Raw genomic sequence first — 22,942 nt, 5'->3', positions numbered from 1 at the left:
CCTATACAAACCACAGTAAAACGGACAATTTGGTACAGCGAAGGGTTAAAATGACACTAGGTTGTGTAATGCGGATAGAATTACATGTTGAAGATGCTCCAGGGTCAAGCACCCAGCATCATGCCACCGTGCCTGCATTGTCACGCTGTCTGCTTGTGTGAACACAAACACAGGTCACTTATACTGGGAGCGTGTAGCAACACACACAGCCGACACCATGCCCTGAGTCATGGGACACTGTAAATCAAATATGTTGTTTACAGTGAGGCTATCAAATGGTGACGCACTGATAGAAGAATTGAATCTAAAATGGAGGATATATATATATTTTTTTAAAGCTGGTGGTCGGTGCTCTATTCTCACTTCCAACAGGGAAATACCAAGGGCTCTATCCAGTGTTTTCCAACCCTGGTTCTCCAGTACCCCGAACAGAACACATTTTTGTTGTAGCCCTGGACAAACACACCTCATTCAACTCATTGAGGGCTTGATGATTAGTTGACAAGTTGAATCAGGTGTGCTTGTCCAGGATTACAATTAAAATGTGTACTGTTGGGGGTACTGGAGGACCAGGGTTGGAAAGCACTGCTCTATTCAACCTGTATCGCTAAAGCAGGTATGTAAAGGTAATTTCCTATTGAGCAGACTTTACCGTGAATGCAGTATTTGCTAGTAGAGCCCTAAAGAGAGATAGGAGGTTAACAAAGAGTAACCTAATGCTTAAAGGGAGATAGGTGTGTGTGTGCGCGTGCTAACCAGGAAGGACTGGCACTCCAGCAGTGGTTCCACTCTGTGTTCTGACAGTATGACTGTACAGTTGGAGAACGACTGTTTCAGCGTCTTCCTCAGGACCTGCAACGTTCTGTGAACCAGAAACAAACCAAAACACAACCATCAATGTTCTTCAGTCAACCATACACAAACCAGAGTACACTCAATTAACCAGAGAGTTTAACGATAGGCCTGCATACACACATATATAAACACACACACACACACACACACACACACACACGCCGTCTCTCATTCTCCCTTCACGTACAAACTCCTTTCACTCTAACTTCCCCAATGTGCACTTACTGCTGGGATTACTCTGAAGTAGACCAGTGTCATCAACCACCACTAATTCACTCATGACAGGCACCATTTAGCTTAAAGACCTGTGTCTTTACGTGTGGTTACACCCATTCTGTGCAAACACACACAGTCAAAGACTTACAGTAAGTCCTGGAATTGTCACCATATGCAGCGAGACACTTAGGCTGTGTTTACACAGCCACCATAAGAACCCAATCTGATTTTCTTTCTATATCCAATCTTTTTTTCTGAACGTCCACACTGTTTTACATGTGATCCATATCAGATTTGCACGTTCACACGGATGTAGCCTCAGAGGGGTGGTTGTCATTGTAATGACTGGTCATGGGCAACAACAAAAAAACACTTCAGAGCAAACAAATCTGTTTGAGTGTCCAGACAGAGGTCACATATGGGAGATCAGGTTTGTATCAGGATTCAGATCCACATACTGTATGGAGGCGGTATGAATCGGAAGTCAAAGGCTGTGTTTACACAGGCAGCCCAATTCTAATCTTTTGCCCAATTATTGGCAAAAGAGCTGACCTGATTGGTCAAAAGCAATTAATGGAAAAGATCACAATTGGGCTGCCTGTGTAAACACAGCCCCAAAAAAAAATCAGTTTTTTTTGTTGTTGCTGATTACACATTAGCGAAAAGATCAGATAGGTATCAGACATGCAAATAGTTGGCAAAAGATCCGAATTGGGCTGCCTGTGTAAATGCAGCCTCAAACACACACCAGAGGAGGCTGGTGAGGGGGACACGGCTCGTAATAATTTATGGAATGGAGTGAATGGAATGGTATCAAACACATGGAAACCAGGTGTTTGACGTGTTGGAGACCATTCTATTCATTCCGTTCCAGCCTTTACTCATTTAAAGTGCCACTAGCCACAGGTACATACACTGATCTTCCATGTCCAACCCCAAATCCAACACACTCTCTCTCGCTTTCTCTCGCTCACTCTCTCCTCTTACATGGGGTCGAGGAATGCGCTGGGTTCGTCCAGTAGCAGTATGCGGGCCTTGCTGAGGATGGAGCGGGCCAGACACATGAGCTGCTTGTGTCCGTTACTCAGGACGTAACCCCCGTCCTCCAGCTGGAAGTCCAGCTTGTCTGGGAACTGCTCTATCACGGACTTCAGACCCACCTGGATGACACATAGAACCGGGAAACACGGAGGATCTCAGTCAACCAATCAAATGAAATGCACTGACTCAATGGGCCACAACGGACCTCTGTAAGCAGGGCAAAGCAGGTGACATGGAGTCTGATGTGGATCTCAGGTTAGTTCTACCACCGTCGTTGTAAGCCAAAACAAATACAGTGCGTGCGCTAGGTGATCAATTTAGAGGAGAGCAACTTCACATGAGCTATGGTCACAGGGTCAAGCGAAGCAGACTTGCATGTGATTCCTGTTTCCCGTCTGGCTGTGCTTACTATGCAACTACCTGTATGGTGTGGCTATGGTGTCACTGCCCTGCTGACGTACACGAACACAGCAGCACCTTACCATCAGCATAGCATGTCAGAACGAGGTTACTACAGTATGGTAGGAAAGGGGTCAGCGGGACTCTCTGCAGTGTACAGACAGAAGGACGGACAGACAGACAGGAGAAAGGTGAAGAGAGAGAGAGAGGACAGTGATAGAGGGGACCTGTTGTGGTTGAGGCTAGAGTTAGGGTTCAACCGGGATGTGGATATAAAGCTAGGGTTAGGGCTGTGGGTTAGGGTTGAGGGTACGGACAGGGTTGAACTGGAATGTGGACGTGAAGCTAGGCTTAGGGCTGTGGTTGAGGGTTAGGGTTGAGGCTAGGGTTAGGGTTGAACTGGGATGTGGACATACAGCTAGGGTTAGGGTGGAACAGGGATGTGGACATGAAGCTAGGGTTAGGGTTGAACTGGGATGTGGACATACAGCTAGGGTTAGGGTTGAACTGGGATGTGGACATACAGCTAGGGTTAGGGTTGAACAGGGATGTGGACATGAAGCTAGGGTTAGGGTTGAACTGGGATGTGGACATACAGCTAGGGTTAGGGTTGAGGCTTGGGTTAGGGTGGAACAGGGATGTGGACATGAAGCTTGGGTTAGGGTGGAACAGGGATGTGGACATACAGCTAGGGTTAGGGTTGAGGCTAGGGTTAGTGTGGAACAGGGATGTGGACATGAAGCTAGGGTTAGGGTGGAACAGGGATGTGGACATGAAGCTAGGGTTAGGGTTGAGGCTAGGGTTAGTGTGGAACAGGGATGTGGACATGAAGCTAGGGTTAGGGTGGAACAGGGATGTGGACATGAAGCTAGGGTTAGGGTTGAGGCTAGGGTTAGGTTGGAACAGGGATGTGGACATGAAGCTAGGATTAGGGTTGAGGCTAGGGTTAGGTTGGAACAGGGATGTGGACATGAAGCTAGGGTTAGGGTTGAACAGGGATGTGGACATGAAGCTAGGGTTAGGGTGGAACAGGGATGTGGACATGAAGCTAGGGTTAGGGTTGAGGCTAGGGTTAGGTTGGAACAGGGATGTGGACATGAAGCTAGGGTTAGGGTTGAACAGGGATGTGGACATGAAGCTAGGGTTAGGCTTAGACCGGAGACCAGTGTGACTGATGTGAATATCGTGTCTCACCTCCTCAGCCACCCGCCACAGTTCCTCGTCACTGTAGCGAGCGTGTGGATCCAGGTTCATACGGAATGTACCGGTCAGGATGAAGATTTTCTGTCAAGAAAATAATATTAGGGCATACATTCACCACAGCCAAATACCATTGAACATCTGAGCACTAAGTCTAGTTGCGGGGTGGAATTTACCTGTGGCACCACGCCGAAGGCTTTCCTCCAGGTCTGTAGGGTGACAGAGTTCCAGGAGACCCCATCGATGGAGATCTCTCCGTCTGTAGAGGCCAGCCGCAGGAGGGCAGAAAGCAGGGTGCTCTTTCCTGAACCCGTCCTCCCCAACACACCCACCTACACACAAATACAGATCTTCAGCCAGCATTTTTACTATGATAAACCGACACTATGTGGAACGGGAGACTACTGTAGAATTAGTATTGGGGAGTAGTGAACCACATGTAGTTCAACCAGTAATTGAACTTGCAGTAGCTTGGTGGTAGTTTAACTAAACTCAAATCTAGGTAGTGTTTTCAGTAGTTAATAGCTTTTTTTTGCAGCTAACTACTGGAAATACAAAAATAAAAGAAGATTTGGGTGAAATAGGCCAGAATTCCCTTTATTTTTCAGCATCAGACCTGCTTAATTCTCACTTGAAACATAGTTGTTGTGTTTAAAAGGATAGATGACACATTCTGTTTACATCTGACTCCAGATCTGTTCTTCTGATTGTTAGCCTATGACGTTTCAGATTTAGATATGCACATTTTCCAGGAAGTAGTTTTTGTAGTGAACTACTTTTTCAAAGTAACTTTCCTTAAGTCAACTAGATTTTTCTTATGGGTAGATTTAGCATAGCTTAACTTCTTTCAGTGAGAAGTAATTGGTAACTTGGTAAACTATATTTTCAGAGTAGCTTCCAAAACACTGTGTAGAACCACTCTCGCACAGGCCAGAGCGTCAGTGACAGTTAGGCCATTAACGGGAAGCTTTAGCTAATGGCTAGGGCGGTAGGCTAAAGTGCTGACACTAAGATAGTCTCCCTCAGGCCTCATTACTAGGAGCTGTATCTATCCTAATTACCTCTCAAGACATACCACAGGGAGTCTGAGTCTCTCTAGCCTCCTAACAGCCCGAGAGAGATTCATATACTGAATGCCCGCCTGAGAGCAGGACCATCAGCCCCTCATCAGCCACACGCCCGCACGCTCAGACACACACAGAGAGTGACCTACACTCTGTCCTCCTTCCACAGTGAAGGAGAGGTCCTGCAGGACGGAGCGTCCAGCCTCTGTGTATTTGACGGTCAGTCCTTGGACGTCCATGTGGCCCTGGTTGGGCCAGCAGTCTTGGGCGTGGGGGTTGTCGATCACCAGGTCTGTTCCTTTACCGCCTCCACCGCTGGGTCTGGGCTCCTCTTGAGGCAGGTCGATGAACTTGAAGACCCGGTCTACCGATCGCATCTGGGGGAATAGGGGATGGAGAGATGAGAGAGATAGGAGGGAGTTGTGTGTACGTGTTGTGCACATGTCATGAGAGAATAACAAACAATCTGTAAATAAGTACATGTGTGTTACCTACTACCCTGGAATGTGTGACGGTATGTTTGAGTAGTGAGCTCCCCTGTCCTGGTTAATGAGTTCTATTCCCACACAGTAGTGTCAGTCAGTCTGACAATAACAGTGAATGTTTCCTCTTGCTCTGTGAGCATTAGGAGAACTACATGTCCTGCACTGTGATTAGCAGAATCACTGAGGCTGAACGCAGCTCATTTCAACAACAACAATACATATGCACTCACACACACACTAGAGATCTGAATATATTCTTACCTAACAATAAACAAGTAGAGTATCCCGCACAAGCAAAGCCAAGGTGATTCATATTTACATTTTACATTTTAGTCATTTAGCAGACGCTCTTATCCAGAGCGACTTACAGTAGTGAATGCATACATTTCATACATGTTTGTTTCCTACTGGTCCCCCGTGGGAATCGAACCCACAACCCTGGCGTTGCAAACACCATGCTCTACCAACTGAGCGCGTGCTTGTGTTACTAACGACTGACCACTGGTAATGTGGTATGTGAATGCAAATACAAGTCTATCTGCCGTGATGCTAGTGATGATTGACCAAAACTGTGTGTGTGTACTCACCAGTCCATCCACAGTGATGCTGGTAATGACAGCCCATTGGAATGTCCCAAGGATGAGCATGGCTAAGGCCACGATGATGCCAATCTCCCCAGGCTTGTCCTCTGTGGAATACACACACATTATCAATGGGCAGTCAGCGGTCACACACATTATCAATGGGCAGTCAGCAGTCACACACATTATCAATGGGCAGTCAGCAGTCATATACACATTATCAATGGGCGGTCAGCAGTCACACACATTATCAATGGGCAGTCAGCAGTCACACACATTATCAATGGGCAGTCAGCAGTCACACACATTATCAATGGGCGGTCAGCAGTCACACACATTATCAATGGGCAGTCAGCAGTCATATACACATTATCAATGGGCGGTCAGCAGTCACACACATTATCAATGGGCAGTCAGCAGTCACACACATTATCAATGGGCGGTCAGCAGTCACACACATTATCAATGGGCAGTCAGCAGGCACACACATTATCAATAGGCAGTCAGCAGTCACACACATTATCAATGGGCAGTCAGCAGTCACACACATTATCAATGGGCAGTCAGCAGGCACACGCATTATCAATAGGCAGTCAGCAGTCACACACATTATCAATGGGCAGTCAGCAGTCACACACATTATCAATGGGCGGTCAGCAGTCACACACATTATCAATGGGCAGTCAGCAGTCACACACATTATCAATGGGCGGTCAGCAGTCACACACATTATCAATGGGCAGTCAGCAGTCACACACATTATCAATGGGCGGTCAGCAGTCACACACATTATCAATGGGCAGTCAGCAGGCACACACATTATCAATAGGCAGTCAGCAGTCACACACATTATCAATGGGCAGTCAGCAGTCACACACATTATCAATGGGCGGTCAGCAGTCACACACATTATCAATGGGCAGTCAGCAGTCACACACATTATCAATGGGCGGTCAGCAGTCACACACATTATCAATGGGCGGTCAGCAGTCACACACATTATCAATGGGCGGTCCGCAGTCACACACATTATCAATGGGCGGTCAGCAGTCACACACATTATCAATGGGCGGTCAGCAGTCACACACATTATCAATGGGCAGTCAGCAGTCACACACATTCGTATTGCACAGTCAGCAGTATCACAAACAAAGTGTCAGCATGCAGTCACACACGGGTAATAGCACACTTCATTTGCAACCTGATGTTATACACACACAAACGCACAGATGTTAATGAAAGCGAACGCGGTCAAATGACCTCTAAATTCACTCCCAACATAAACACTGTGGTCCATTGAGACATTCTCTGTCACAACACTACAGGCGCATGCAAACGTACTGGCAGTTATGCAGGTCTAAAGTAAATATGTGTACATGCAATGCAATCTGCATCTCCTAACTATGTCCCAAACGTATTTGTATGTGTCACTCACGGTTGGTTCCCACGGCGATGAAGACTGCGGCGGAGAAGAAGAAGACGAAGATGATGTCACAGCGGAAGAGGAACCATCGCAGCGTGGCGAGGTAGTGGAACCATATGGCCGTGTGGGTGTTCAGGGCCTTGTGGAACAACGTCTCAAAGTAGGACTGACGACCAAACGCACGGATGGTCCACAGACCCTTCAGAGAGATGATGAGGTGGGAGAATATAGGGCTACGGGCTGGGAGGAGGGAGAAAGACAGAATGAGAAAGAGAGAGAGAGAAAAAGAGTGTGTAGAAGAAGAAGAAAAAAATGGATCAAAGGGGGAGAGAGATAACGAATGGAGAGAGGCAGGAAGGGGGGAGAGAAGAGAAACACAGAAGCATTAGTCAATCACTCACAGGAGGTCCGACATAGTATCTATGTACTTCTTCACCAAAACGCATGGTTGATGTAGACTTGTTGACGGAATTTCAATTCACTTACTGGCCCCAACCCTGACTTATAGTAAGTCACAAAAGCTAGAAAACATCAGAGTTTGCTGTTTCAGAGGGGGCATGTTTATGTGAGGAGTCACCAAGAATCAAAAGTGTACCATGCTTCAAGTCTATGTGCCGGGGATCCTGTGTGAACTTAAGTATGCTCCCTCTAATTCTCTCTCCCTCTCTCCCTTCCCTCCAGGAGGACCTGAGCCCTTGGACCATGGACTCTCAGGATTACCTGGCCTGAATACTCCTGGCTGTCCCCGGTCCACCTTGACTTGCTGCTGCTCCAGTTTCAACTGTTCTACCTGCGGCTATGGAAACTTGACCTGTTCACCAGACGTGCTACCTCCTCCCGGACATGCTGTTTTCAACTCGCCCTCTCTCTCGCTCCCTCTTTACCGCACCTGCTGTCTCGACCACTGAATGCTTGGCTATGAAAAGCCAACTGACATTTACTCCTGTGGTACTGACCTGTTGCACCCTCTACAACCATTGTGAATATTATTTGACCCTGCTGGTCATCTATGAACGTTTGAGCATCTTGAGGAACAATCTGGCCTTAATGGCCATGTACTCTTATAATCTCCACCCGGCACAGCCAGAAGAGGACTGGCCACCCCTCAGAGCCTGGTTCCTCTCTAGGTTTCTTCCTAGGTTCCTGCCTTTCTAGGGAGTTTGTCCGAGCCACAGTGCTTCTACATCTGCATTGCTTGCCGTTTGGTGTTTTAGGCTGGGTTTCTGTATGAACACATTGTGACATCTGCCGATGTAAAAAAGGGCTTTATAAATAAATGTGATTGATTTGATTGATACGAGACAGTGTCACAACAATAAAGAGCATACAGTATTTTCTCATGCCACATTGTATAAAACCAAGGCTCTTGTTATGAGATTAACCTTGACGTTTCTCCTGTACAGACGTAGGAAATACAGATCAGCTTCGTGATTTACAGAAATTCACTGAAAACCCACATTAACACGGTTATAATAACAGGATTCCACTTTTCATGTAGCCTCATTTTGACCAGCTAATAGCCTAACCACCAATCAGGCAACATTTTGGACCAAACGTTAAAATTCTGTTGCTGCTGGATAATTTGCTATGACAATACAAATGAAGATCCTACACCTGTATCTCTTATAACAGTCTGACATGGACAGACAGGCAGGAAATGGACTAAATGGGGAAGGAAGGAATGAATGAAGCTGACAGCCTCTCTGCTCTCCAGTAACTTTGATCACAAACAGGTGAGTGAAACCCTCTTTCTTAGGGGTATTATATGAATCTACGTCGATTTAAGGGCTTCTTTCCGCCAATAAAGGACAAATGTAGAACAAGACAAACATACATGAGAATCTGTGTGTGTTTTGTCCAAAGGGGACAGGGAGAGAGTCTGTGTGTGTTTTGTCCTGTTGGGGACAATGTGCGTGTTTGTGTGTTTTGTCCAGGAAGGAACAGTTACAGAGAATGTGGGTGTTTTGTTTAGTCGTGGGTGTTTTGGGAAACGAAAGGGAAAGGGGATATCTAGTCAGTTGCACAGCTGACTGCATTCAACTGAAATGTGTTTTCCGCATTTAACCCAACCCCTCTGAATCAGAAAGGTGCGGGGGGCCTTTTGTCTAGTTGTGTAGTGGGAGACAGGGAGAGAGTTTTGTCCTTTTGGGGACAGTGAGTCTGTGTGTGTTCAGTGAGGGGCAGTGAGAGAGCGATGCCAGGATGGAGCCAGAGGAAATCCCTGATCAGATTTTCACTCTGACCCCTTCGTGCTCTCCATGGCTGCGGGAAGGCCTTGTTGTTGCCATCGGCGACACACTCGGAATGACAGGATCAGGAGGAGTAATGTCGGAATGTCCCAAGCCCCGGCACGGGACACACACACACACACACTTCTTTCTCACTAAGTAAGTTAGGGGGGAATGTATGGAATGTTATCAGAATGTTGGGAATTGTTGTGGTGAGGGAGAATGTATAACCCTTACTTGCATAGTACAATGTAACTTCTGGAATAGTTCCAAATGTGTAAACACTGCCCGTCTTTCTCGCCAATCAAGACGAATCACGCACACCTCCAGTATTTGAGAGTTCTCCATCCCCAGCCCCAGGTTAATCCGTCAACAGCCCCATCCAATCCCCCTCCCAGTCTCACCCTCAGCCTCCAGTTGTTTGAGCTGCTGTCCCGTACGCAGAAAGTACATCCTCAGAACCACGAATATGACGGCCAATGGGATCGCGGCAATGAAGATGTACGGCCTCATGATGGACACAGTAAATATGGCACCCAGCACGATCAGAGTTAACTAGAGGGAGAGAATATGAAAAAGTCAGAGAGAGAGAGAGAGAGAGATAGATAGAGACTGAGACTGGCAGAGCAGCCAGTCACCTACCTGGATGAGGTCAAACAGTGCAAGGGGAAGCATGTCGTCGATGGTGGCCATGTCTTTAGTGAACCTGTTCATGATCCGACCTAAAGTACAGGGCAGAAAAACACACGCATGGAGAATTGACTGCCGCTGGTGGTCGTACTGACTCACTGAATGGCTGACAGACTGACTGATTGATGTATAGGCTGTGAGATTGCATAGACAACTGACTGATAGGTTAGCCATTAAAGTGTTCAGATACTGGTAGATGCATGTACACTATGTATCTATAGCTGATACATAATCCTTGGTTAAGCCAGGGGTTTCAGCAGCTGCGCTCACCAGTCTTCATTGTGTTGAGGACGGCCATGGGGGCCCTGAGCACAGCGGTCAGCATCTGTTCATGCAGCCTCTTGGACACGGTTAGTAAAGTGTGGACCAATGGCAGGCCTCTGAAGAACCCCAGCGCCAGAACGCTCTCCGACGTCGCCACGTAGATGTAGATGATGTAATAGGCGCTGGTCGGCGTGACGATGACTGGCTTTTGGACGTCGGGTGACGAGGCGTTGGCGTGTTGTTGGTCTACGTAGTTAGGCGCCGACGGGTTGGCCTCCTCTGTCCAGATCTTACTGGGAGGGAGAGAAGAAAGCACAATGGTTACAATGGTATCTGAATGGTGGTCTTTTGTCTGAGTACTGTACTTTGTATTGGGCTGTTTATATGTTATCAGGCTGATCTTGGTGTCTTGTGGGGGATACTACTTGTTCACAATTGATTGTAGGCTGATCATCCTAGAGCCTTGTGATGAATATTACACGTAGAAACAAATAACAACTTACTCTGTGATAAGAAATATCCCCAGGACAGAGCCAGCAACCTGCAGCACATGATAAACACAGTTAGACTGAGGGTGGCACCATGCACTGTAATTATATTGTCAATAGGCAATATAATTAGGCAATTATGATCCAACAGAGACCCTGTAGTAGAAAGAGGAGGAAGGGAAGCGCTACTAAGGTACACAATAGTACATTTTGGGACACGGAAGGTGCTCTTTGGTAAAAGGGGTGAGTTGGTCATCAAAAAGAAAGGAGGACCAAGGCACTCTTCATATAATGAATTAAAATGCCTTTATTTGTATGGCGTGTTCAATAGAAACAAAGTTTTAAAAATCCGACGCGTTTCGGCTAAAATGCAGCCGAAACGCGTTGGATTTTTTCTTTTTGAGAGACCCTGTAGTCTCGCACTACGTCACTCCGTATTCTCCTTCAAGAATTCCAGAAAGGCTGGAGTTGAGGTTAGGATTCTCTAATACAGTATTGTTATGGGTTATTATAGAATCTTCCCCTTATACAGTATTGTTATGGGTTAATATAGAATATTTCCTCTAATACAGTATTGTTATGGGTTAATATAGAATATTTCCTCTAATACAGTATTGTTATGGGTTAATATAGAATCTTCCCCTTATACAGTATTGTTATGGGTTAATATAGAATATTTCCTCTAATACAGTATTGTTATGGGTTAATATAGAATCTTCCCCTTATACAGTATTGTTATGGGTTAATATAGAATATTTCCTCTAATACAGTATTGTTATGGGTTAATATAGAATCTTCCCCTTATACAGTATTGTTATGGGTTAATATAGAATATTTCCTCTAATACAGTATTGTTATGGGTTAATATAGAATCTTCCCCTTATACAGTATTGTTATGGGTTAATATAGAATCTTCCCCTTATACAGTATTGTTATGGGTTAATATAGCATCTTTCCTCTAATACAGTATTGTTATGGGTTAACATAGAATCTTCCCTTTATACAGTATTGGTATGGGTTAATATAGAATATTTCCTCTAATACAGTATTGTTATGGGTTAATATAGCATCTTTCCTCTAATACAGTATTGTTATGGGTTAATGTAACATCTTTCCTCTAATACAGTATTGTTATGGGTTAATATAGAATATTTCCTCTAATACAGTATTGTTATAGGTAAATATAGAATATTTCCCCTTATACAGTATTGTTATGGGTTAATATAGAATCTTCCCCTTATACAGTATTGTTATGGGTTAATATAGAATATTTCCTCTAATACAGTATTGTTATAGGTTAATATAGAATATTTCCCCTTATACAGTATTGTTAGTTGCTAGGGACTCTTTTGGAAGAAGCTAGCTAGCTAACGAAGAACAACAAAGAATATCTAGTTAACAGAAGAAAAGAAAGAGAAAATCAGGACAGAAGAAAAAGGATATCAAAGTGAAACAGTTCTCTAAAGACACAAGAGACAATAATACAAGAAACAACACTTCTGTAGCTTGTCAACTATGTGTCTGTCTATCCCTGTTCTCTCCCCTCTGCACAGGCCATACAAACGCTTCACACCGCGTGGCCGCTGCCACTCTAACCTGGTGGTCCCAGCGCGCACGACCCACGTGGAGTTCCAGGTCTCCGGCAGCCTCTGGAACTGCCGGTCTGCAGCCAACAAGGCTGAGTTCATCTCAGCCTATGCTACCCTCCAGTCCCTAGACTTCCTGGCGCTGACGGAAACATGGATTACCATAGATAACACTGCTACTCCTACTGCTCTCTCTTCGTCTGCCCACGTGTTCTCGCATACCCCTAGAGCATCGAGCCAGCGGGGTGGTGGCACTGGAATCCTCATCTCTCCCAAGTGGACATTCTCTCTTTCTCCCCTGACCCATCTGTCTATCTCCTCATTTGAATTCCATGCTGTCACAGTTACCAGCCCTTTCAAGCTTAACATCCTTATCATTTATCGCCCTCCAGGTTCCCTTGGAGAGTTCATCAATGAGCTTGACGCCTTGATAAGTTCCTTTCCTGAGGATGGCTCACCTCTCACAGTTCTGGGTGACTTTAACCTCCCCACGTCTACCTTTGACTCATTCCTCTCTGCCTCCTTCTCTCCCCCTACTCACAAGGCAGGCAATACGCTTGACCTCATCTTTACTAGATGCTGTTCTTCCACTAATCTCATTGCAACTCCCCTCCAAATCTCCGACCACTACCTTGTATCCTTTTCCCTCTTGCTCTCATCCAACACTTCTCACTCTGCCCCTACTCGGATGGTATTGTGCCGTCCCAACCTTCGCTCTCTCTCTCCCGCTACTCTCTCCTCTTCCATCCTATCATCTCTTCCCTCTGCTCAAACCTTCTCCAACCTATCTCCTGATTCTGCCTCCTCAACCCTCCTCTCCTCCCTTTCTGCATCCTTTGATTTTCTCTGTCCCCTATCCTCCAGGCCGGCTCGGTCCTCCCCTCCTGCTCCGTGGCTCGACGACTCACAACGAGCTCACAGAACAGGGCTCCGGGCAGCTGAGCGGAAATGGAGGAAAACTCGCCTCCCTGCGGACCTGGCATCCTTTCACTCCCTCCTCTCTACATTCTCCTCTTCTGTCTCTGCTGCTAAAGCCACTTTCTACCACTCTAAATTCCAAGCATCTGCCTCTAACCCTAGGAAGCTCTTTGCTACCTTCTCCTCCCTCCTGAATCCTCCTCCCCCTCCCTCCTCCCTCTCTGCGGATGACTTCGTCAACCATTTTGAAAAGAAGGTTGACGATATCCGATCCTCGTTTGCTAAGTCAAACGACACCACTGGTCCTGCTCACACTGCCCTACCCTGTGCTTTGACCTCTTTCTCCCCTCTCTCTCCAGATGAAATCTCGCGTCTTGTGACGGCCGGCCGCCCAACAACCTGCCCACTTGACCCTATCCCCTCCTCTCTTCTCCAGACCATTTCCGGAGACCTATCCCCTACCTCACCTCGCTCATCAACTCATCCTTGACCGCTGGCTACGTCCCTTCCGTCTTCAAGAGAGCGAGAGTTGCACTCCTTCTGAAAAAAACCTACACTCGATCCCTCCGATGTCAACAACTACAGACCAGTATCCCTTCTTTCTTTTCTCTCCAAAACTCTTGAACGTGCCGTCCTTGGCCAGCTCTCCTGCTATCTCTCTCAGAATGACCTTCTTGATCCTAATCAGTCAGGTTTCAAGACTGGGCATTCAACTGAGACTGCTCTTCTCTGTGTCACGGAGGCTCTCCGCACTGCTAAAGCTAACTCTCTCTCCTCTGCTCTCATCCTTCTAGACCTATCTGCTGCCTTTGATACTGTGAACCATCAGATCCTCCTCTCCACCCTCTACGAGTTGGGCATCTCCGGCGCGGCCCACGCTTGGATTGCGTCCTACCTGACAGGTCGCTCCTACCAGGTGGCGTGGCGAGAATCTGTCTCCGCACCATGCGCTCTCACCACTGGTGTCCCCCTTAGCTCTGTTCTAGGCCCTCTCCTATTCTCGCTATACACCAAGTCACTTGGCTCTGTCATATCCTCACATGGTCTCTCCTATCATTGCTATGCAGACGACACACAATTAATCTTCTCCTTTCCCCCTTCTGATAACCAGGCGGCGAATCGCATCTCTGCATGTCTGTCAGACATATCAGTGTGGATGACGGATCACCACCTCAAGCTGAACCTCGGCAAGACGGAGCTGCTCTTCCTCCCGGGGAAGGACTGCCCGTTCCATGATCTCGCCATCACGGTTGACAACTCCCTTGTGTCCTCCTCCCAGAGTGCTAAGAACCTTGGCGTGATCCTGGACAACACCTTGTCGTTCTCCACTAACATCAAGGCGGTGACCCGATCTTGTAGGTTCATGCTCTACAACATTTGCAGAGTACGACCCTGCCTCACACAGGAAGCGGCGCAGGTCCTAATCCAGGCACTTGTCATCTCCCGTCTAGATTACTGCAACTCGCTGTTGGCTGGGCTCCCTGCCTGTGCCATTAAACCCCTACAACTCATCCAGAACGCCGCAGCCCGTCTGGTGTTCAACCTTCCCAAGTTCTCTCACGTCACCCCGCTCCTCCGCTCTCTCCACTGGCTTCCAGTTGAAGCTCGCATCCGCTACAAGACCATGGTGATTGCCTACGGAGCTGTGAAGGGAACGGCACCTCCATACCTTCAGGCTCTGATCAGGCCCTACACCCAAACAAGGGCACTGTGTTCATCCACCTCTGGCCTGCTGGCCCCCCTACCTCTGAGGAAGCACAGTTCCCGCTCAGCCCAGTCAAAACTGTTCGCTGCTCTGGCACCCCAATGGTGGAACAAGCTCCCTCACGACGCCAGGACAGCGGAGTCAATCACCACCTTCCGGAGACACCTGAAACCCCACCTCTTTAAGGAATACCTAGGATAGGATAAAGTAATCCTTCTAACCCCCCCCCCCCCTTATAAGATTTAGATGCACTATTGTAAAGTGGTTGTTCCACTGGATATCATAAGGTGAATGCACCAATTTGTAAGTCGCTCTGGATAAGAGCGTCTGCTAAATGACTTAAATGTAAATGTAAATGTAAATGTTATGGGTTAATATAGAATCTTCCCCTTATACAGTATTGTTGTTGTTTAAGGCCAGGCACAACACTCTAATAGGGCAATTGTCTTCCCCTTAATCATATTACAACTTTTACCAGTTGAACGTGGACCCAAATATAACCATTTTTCAGAAATATTTTATTAAAATAAGCAAATGATGTGATTTCTCATTAAATATGCACCTATCTGCATTTCACAAATATCCACTTTTTCCGGACACTGGATGAAGTCAGCCTAAATATTTTGGTTTCATTTTGTTATGACATTCCATGACCGAACTTATACATAGCAGATTGTGGACAAATACTTTTTTCATCTTTCTATCCGTAAAATACTAAAGAAAGGTACGTAACATGCTTTTTTGTCGGTGAACAAGTAAGAATGAACTTCATAACCATTGAATATTGCCTTGCATTATTAAAGCAATAAGGCTCGAGGGGGTGTGGTATATGGCCAATATACCATGACTAAGGACTGTTCTTATGCACGACGCAACGCGGAGTGCATGGACACAGCCCTTAGCCGTGGTATATTGGCCATATATCACAAACCCCTGAGGTGCGTTATTGCTATTATAAACTGGTTACCAACATAATTAGAGCAGTAAAAATAAACGTTTTGTCATACCAGTGGTGTACAGTCTGATATACCATGGCTGTCAACCAATCAATCTTAAAGGGAAATAATGCCCACTCTAGAATGCCCTTCAAGCAAATCAGAAACGAGTATTCAACAATAGCGTAGCATAATATACACTGCTCAAAAAAATAAAGGGAACACTTAACCTGTTGGGGCTAGGGGGCAGTATTTGCACGGCCGGATAAAAAAACGTACCCGATTTAATCTGGTTACTACTCCTGCCCAGAAACTAGAATATGCAATATGCTTAACCTTTCAAGGTATAGGGGGCAGTATTTTCGATTTCGGATGAAAAGCGTGCCCAGAGTAAACGGCCTAATACTTGGGCCCAGAGTCAAATATTTGCATATTATTAGTAGATTTGGATAGAAAACACTCTAAAGTTTATAAAACTGTTTGAATGGTGTCTGTGAGTATAACAGAACTCATATGGCAGGCCAAAACCTGAGAAGATTCCATGCAGGAAGTGCCCTGTCTGACAATTTGTTGTCCTTCTAGGTTATCTCTATCAAAAATACAGCATCTCTGCTGTAACGTGACATTTTCTAAGGCTTCCATTGGCTGTCAGAAGGCGCCAGAAAGTGGAATGAGAGCTCTGCAGTCTCTGGGCTAAGTACTGCAGCTCTGTTTCTTACTGGCCTGCCTGGGGACAGTGACACTGGAGATGCGCGTTCATGTGAATTCTCCATTTTGTTCTTTCAGTCTTTGAACGAATACAACGTCGCCCGGTTGGAATATTATCGCTATTTTACGTGAAAAATCGCATAAAAATTGATTTTAAACAGCGTTTGGCATGCTTCGAAGTAAAATGTGCTTTCGCCGAAAAGCTATTTTAAAATCTGACACCGCGATTGCATAAAGGAGTTCTGTATCTATAATTCTTAAAATAATTGTTGTGTATTTTGTAAACGTTTATCGTGAGTACTTTAGTAAATTCACCGGAAGTTTGCGGTGGGTATGCTAGTTCTGAACATCACATGCTAATGTAAAAAGCTGTTTTTTGATATAAATATGAACTTGATTGAACAAAACATGCATGTATTGTATAACATAATGTCCTAGGAGTGTCATCTGATGAAGATCATCAAAGGTTAGTGCTGCATTTAACTGTGGTTTTGGTTTTTGTGACATATATGCATGCTTTGAAAATGGCTGTGTGATTATTTTTGGCAGGGTACTCTCCTGACATAATCTAATGTTTTGCTTTCGCTGTAAAGCCTTTTTGAAATCGGACCGTGTGGTTAGATTAACGAGAGTCTTGTCTTTAAAATGGTGTAAAATAATAATATGTTTGAGAAATTGAAGTTATTGCATTTATGAGGTATTTGTATTTCGCGCCACACGATTCCACTGGCTGTTGACTAGGGTGGGACGCAAGCGTCCCACCTTGCCCAGGGAGGTTAAACAACACAATGTAACTCCAAGTCAATCACACTTCTGTGAAATCAAACTGTCCACTTAGGAAGCAACACTGATTGACAATACATTTCACATGCTGTTGTGCAAATGGAATAGACAACAGGTGGAAATTATAGGCAATTAGCAAGACACCCCCAATAAAGGAGTGGTTCTGCAGGTGGGGACCACAGACCACTTCTCAGTTCCTATGCTTCCTGGCTGATGTTTTGGTCACTTTTGAATGCTGGCGGTGCTTTCACTCTAGTGGTAGCATGAGACGGAGTCTACAACCCACACAAGTGGCTCAGGTAGTGCAGCTCATCCAGGATGGCACATCAATGCGAGCTGTGGCAAGAAGGTTTGCTGTGTCTGTCAGCGTAGTGTCCAGAGCATGGAGGCGCTACCAGGAGACAGGCCAGTACATCAGGAGACGTGGAGGAGGCCGTAGGAGGGCAACAACCCAGCAGCAGGACCGCTACCTCCACCTTTGTGCACGGAGGAGCAGGAGAAGCACTGCCAGAGCCCTGCAAAATGACCTCCAGCAGGCCACACATGTGCATGTGTCTGCTCAAATGGTCAGAAACAGACTCCATGAGGGTGGTATGAGGGCCCGACGTCCACAGGTGGGGGTTGTGCTTACAGCCCAACACCGTGCAGGACGTTTGGCATTTGCCAGAGAACACCAAGATTGGCAAATTCGCCACTGGCACCCTGTGCTCTTCACAGATGAAAGCAGGTTCACACTGAGCACGTGACAGACGTGACAGAGTCTGGAGACGCCGTGGAGAACGTTCTGCTGCCTGCAACATCCTCCAGCATGACCGGTTTGGCGGTGGGTCAGTCATGGTGTGGGGTGGCATTTCTTTGGGGGGCCGCACAGCCCTCCATGTGCTCACCAAAGGTAGCCTGACTGCCATTAGGTACCGAGATGAGATCCTCAGACCCCTTGTGAGACCATATGCTGGTGCGGTTGGCCCTGGGTTCCTCCTAATGCAAGACAATGCTAGACCTCATGTGGCTGGAGTGTGTCAGCAGATCCTGCAAGAGGAAGGCATTGATGCTATGGACTGGCCCGCCCGTTCCCCAGACCTGAATCCAAATGAGCACATCTGGGACATCATGTCTCGCTCCATCCACCAACGCCACGTTGCACCACAGACTGTCCAGGAATTGGCAGATGCTTTAGTCCAGGTCTGGGAGGAGATCCCTCAGGAGACCATCTGCCACCTCATCAGGAGCATGCCCAGGCGTTGTAGGGAGGTCATACAGGCACGTGGAGGCCACACACACTACTGAGCCTCATTTCGACTTGTTTTAAGGACATTACATCAAAGTTGGATCAGCCTGTAGTGTGGTTTTCCACTTTAATTTTGAGTGTGACTCCAAATCCAGACCTCCATGGGTTGATAAATTGGATTTCCATTGATTATTTTTGTGTGATTTTGTTGTCAGCACATTCAACTATGTAAAGAAAAAAGTATTTAATAAGATTATTTCATTCATTCAGATCTAGGATGTGTTAATTTAGTGTTCCCTTAATTTTTTTGAGCAGTGTATATATATATATAAAATATAAAATATAAAATATATATACAGTATATAGTTCCGCTCCATTGCACATCATCCATTGTAAATTGTTTATACATCTGTATCATGCATAAAAGATGATTCAGATTCTGATTTCCTCTAATACTATACTAATCAATAACAGTACTGTATCTCCAAGACAGGGATTATCTAATGCTATCATTTAATACCGTTTCTTTACCTCTACAGCGAAGACGAGGAAGATGAAGATGAGGACGTAGACGAGGTTCCTGTTGGTGAAGATGTAACGCAGGTAGGTGTTCCACGACGTCGTCTCAAACACGTTCTCGCGCTCGTCTGCAAAGCATTGCTGCGAACAGACAAAAGACACATGTCAAATGAAATACTCAAACCTAGCTGTTCTTTGTGTTTTGTCTTCAAATGCCTCTATTCAAACTTTGCTTTGAAAAAGGTGGTTCAAACACTGGTGCACTTCCTGTGACGTACCCTGGGCTATTCCTTGACCATAACCCTAAACTTAACCCTTACCCTAACCTCAATGTTGTCATGAAGACCAGCAGTTACAGAGGAAAACATCCAACCTGCCTTGAACCCAACCAGCACCCTTCACTGAACCTACCTCCATGTCCTGCTCGTCCACATCCTCGCTGATGTCATAGACACTATCTTTGGACAGGGGTCGTGCGTAGATGTCCAGCTCAGAGGCCAGCTCGCACTGCGGCGTGATGGACAGCTTCTTCCTGAAGGACGTCTGGAGCTGCTCCCTCCTGCCCTCCCCCCGGGCGTTGGTGATGAACTGCAGCACGGACTGGCGGCGCTGCCCGCTCAGGTGCTGCAGGCCATGATGGTACTGGTTCCCCCGCGGCAGCGACTCTTCAACCTATAATAAATAATAATATAATATATGCCATTTAGCAGATGCTTATTAGTAGACACACCTCATTTAGTAGATGCACCTGCAATCAAATCAATGGATTAGTCAAATGCACAGGACACAGCATAGTAGTATACACAGTGCAATGAAATGCTTACTTGAAATGCAAGCTCTCCTCTCAAACAGTAGATAAACAGCACAATAAGAATACTTTGAGCCGGTTTCCCAGACACAGATAAAGCCTAGTCCTGGACTAAAAAGTATTTTCAGAGATTCTCCATTGAAAGCATTGCTTTGTCCAGGTGTGCGAGAAACCTCCCCTCAGTCAAAGAAAATAAGTAGAGAAGCAGCCTCACCTGATCGTCCTCGGGCACCACTGAGAACTTCCTGTCTGACAGCTCTCGCACGGCATCCTCGATAGTGGTGGACCCGGGTGGAGGAGCCTGGGCTTTCTGGGGCCCCATACCGATGAAGGAGAATTTACGGGCCGGCGCTAACGGATTAAGGATAATTGACTGTTTACGTTTTTCCGCTGCTGTGAGACCGTCGCCCCCGGCAATGGTGATGGCTTGAGGGCCGTTGTTTGTACAGATGATCGGTGGCGGGGGCTGGCGGAAGGACTGGTGGATGGGCTCGGGGCCACGGAAGACGGTGGATTCATCGATAGAGACGCGTCGGAGGGTCTCGGTGAGGATGGAGCTGCGGCGTTCGGCTTTGATGTTGTCGTAGGCCTCCAGGCCCAGGAGCAGGGAGCTGAAGTCTGGTCTCTTGGCCTGTAGCTCGGAGAAGGAGCCGTAGAAGTAACACACTCCGTTGTGAAGCAGAAGGATCTTGTCCGCTCTCTTCAGGTGCTCCAGCTTACTAGTGACCACGATACGAGTTTTGGAGGACAAAAGTTTACACAGACACCTGGCAGGAGAAAATACATGTATCCTTTGTTTAGTTTATCAAACTTTACCTTAGGCATTTGTGTTCAATCATGTGCTTGCCCTCATTTCTGGGTGGGAAGATGCTGATAACACAAACATCAGAAATTAGATCAAAGGTCATGAATGTCAGACAGGAAGTTACATTTCCATGAAAAGCCCTTTGATCGACCAAAATAACATTTCACCAACTAATCCAAGTTGTCACTAGGTCAAACACAACAAGAAAGACACAGCCTTGACCTTAACCTTCTCTCCTCTCCTTAACCATTCACCCTGCTCATTCCACCCAGCCCATACCAACCCTCCCCCATCCTCCAGGCCCCGGCCAATATGAAAGGCTCAGTGTTGAGCCACAGACAGACCTCTCAAAGATCTCTTTCTCAGTCACAATGTCCAGGTGGGTAAAAGGTGAATCCAGTAGGTAGAGGTCGGCGTCTTTATACACAGCTCTGTAACAGCACACACAAACACACAGAGAAACACACACACGCAAACGTGAATGGAAAAAAGTCATAAATTAAATAGGCTTTTAAATGAGGAAGTTCAGTCCCTGTGGGATTCAACTCAGTTTAAGTGATACATTTACAATGACAATATAGCCAAACTGACAATTATGTCTTTTGTTAAGTGGGAGCAAATGGGCACCCAGTACAATAAAACCAATAAATAATGAATATGTCGGAACGTTGGAATATACAGTACCAGTGAAAACTTATTCAAGGGTTTTCTTTATTTTTACTATTTTCTACATTATAGAATAATAGTGAAGATTTCAAAACTATGAAATAACACATACGTATAGTAACTAAAAAAAGTGTCAAACAAATCAAAATATATTTTATATTTGAGATTCCTCAAAGTAGCCAGCCTTTGCCTTGATGACAGCTTTGCACACTCTTGGCATTATCTCAACCAGCTTCACCTGGAATGCTTTTCCAACAATCTTGAGCACTTGTTGGCTGCTTTTCCTTCACTCTGCGGTCCAACTCATCCCAAAACATCTCAATTGAGTTGAGGTCGGGTGATTGTGGAGGCCAGGTCATCTGATGCAGCACTCCATCACTCTCCTTCTTGGTCAAATAGCCCTTACACAGCCTGGCGGTTGTGTAAACAAATGACAATAACACTAAGCGCAAACTAGATGGGATGACATATCTCTGCAGAATGCTGTCGTAGCCATGCTGGTCACAACTCCTCCTCCATGCTTCACGGTGGGAACCACACATGCGGAGATCATACGTTCACCTAATCTGCGTCTCACAAAGACACAGCGGTTGCAACCAAAAATCTAAAATTTGGACTCATCAGACCAAAGGACAAACTTCCACCAGTCTAATGTCCATTGCTCGTGTTTCTTGGCCCAAGCAAGTCTCTTCTTATCATTGGTGTCCTTTAGTAGTGGTTTCTTTGCAGCAATTCGACCATAAAGGCCTGATTCACGCAGTCTCCTCTGAACAGTTGATGTTAAAATGTGTCTGTTACTTGAACTGTGTGAAGCATTTATTTGGGCTGCAATTTGAGGCTGGTAACTCTAATGAGCTTATCCTCTGCAGCAGAGGTAACTCTAGGTCTTCCTTTCCTGTGACGGTCCTCATGAGAGCCAGTTTCATCATAGCGCTTGATGGTTTTTGCAACTGCGCTTGAACAAACTTTAAAAGTTCTTGAAATATTTCCGCAATGACTGACCTTCATGTCTTAAAGTAATGATGGACTGTCATTTCTCTTTGCTTACTTGAGCTGTTCTTGCCATAATATGGACTTGGTCTTTTACCAAATAGGGCTATCTTCTGTATACCACCCCTACATTGTCACAACACAACTGATTGGCTCAAACGCATTTAAAAGGAAAGAAATTCCACAAGTTAACTTTTAAGAAGGCACACCTTTTAATTGAAATGCATCCAGGTGACTACCTCATGAAACTGGTTGAGAGAATGCCAAGAGTGTGCAAAGCTGGCATCAAGGCAATGGGTGGCTACTTTGAAGAATCTCAAATATAAAATATATTTGGATTTGTTTCACACTTCTTTG

General features: G+C 46.0%; 1 protein-coding gene across 1 annotated transcript in view; it reads right to left on the bottom strand.

Moving 5' to 3' along the window:
* Window positions 1–22,942, bottom strand: part of LOC100136364 (cystic fibrosis transmembrane conductance regulator I) — a 51,182-nt gene that overhangs the window by 957 nt on the left and 27,283 nt on the right. Inside the window, 15 exon segments of the mRNA NM_001123533.1 lie at window positions 757–862; window positions 2,059–2,231; window positions 3,706–3,795; window positions 3,888–4,043; window positions 4,925–5,152; window positions 5,848–5,948; window positions 7,277–7,504; window positions 9,897–10,047; window positions 10,135–10,214; window positions 10,453–10,739; window positions 10,950–10,987; window positions 19,329–19,457; window positions 19,728–19,988; window positions 20,339–20,891; window positions 21,274–21,360. Coding sequence (NP_001117005.1) covers window positions 757–862; window positions 2,059–2,231; window positions 3,706–3,795; window positions 3,888–4,043; window positions 4,925–5,152; window positions 5,848–5,948; window positions 7,277–7,504; window positions 9,897–10,047; window positions 10,135–10,214; window positions 10,453–10,739; window positions 10,950–10,987; window positions 19,329–19,457; window positions 19,728–19,988; window positions 20,339–20,891; window positions 21,274–21,360 — 2,668 coding nt within the window.

Source organism: Salmo salar, chromosome ssa16 (genome assembly GCF_905237065.1).
Source record: "Salmo salar chromosome ssa16, Ssal_v3.1, whole genome shotgun sequence".
NCBI lineage: Eukaryota > Metazoa > Chordata > Actinopteri > Salmoniformes > Salmonidae > Salmo > Salmo salar.
Note: the sequence above shows the minus strand (reverse complement) of the source record. Positions and strands in the feature narration are given on the sequence as shown.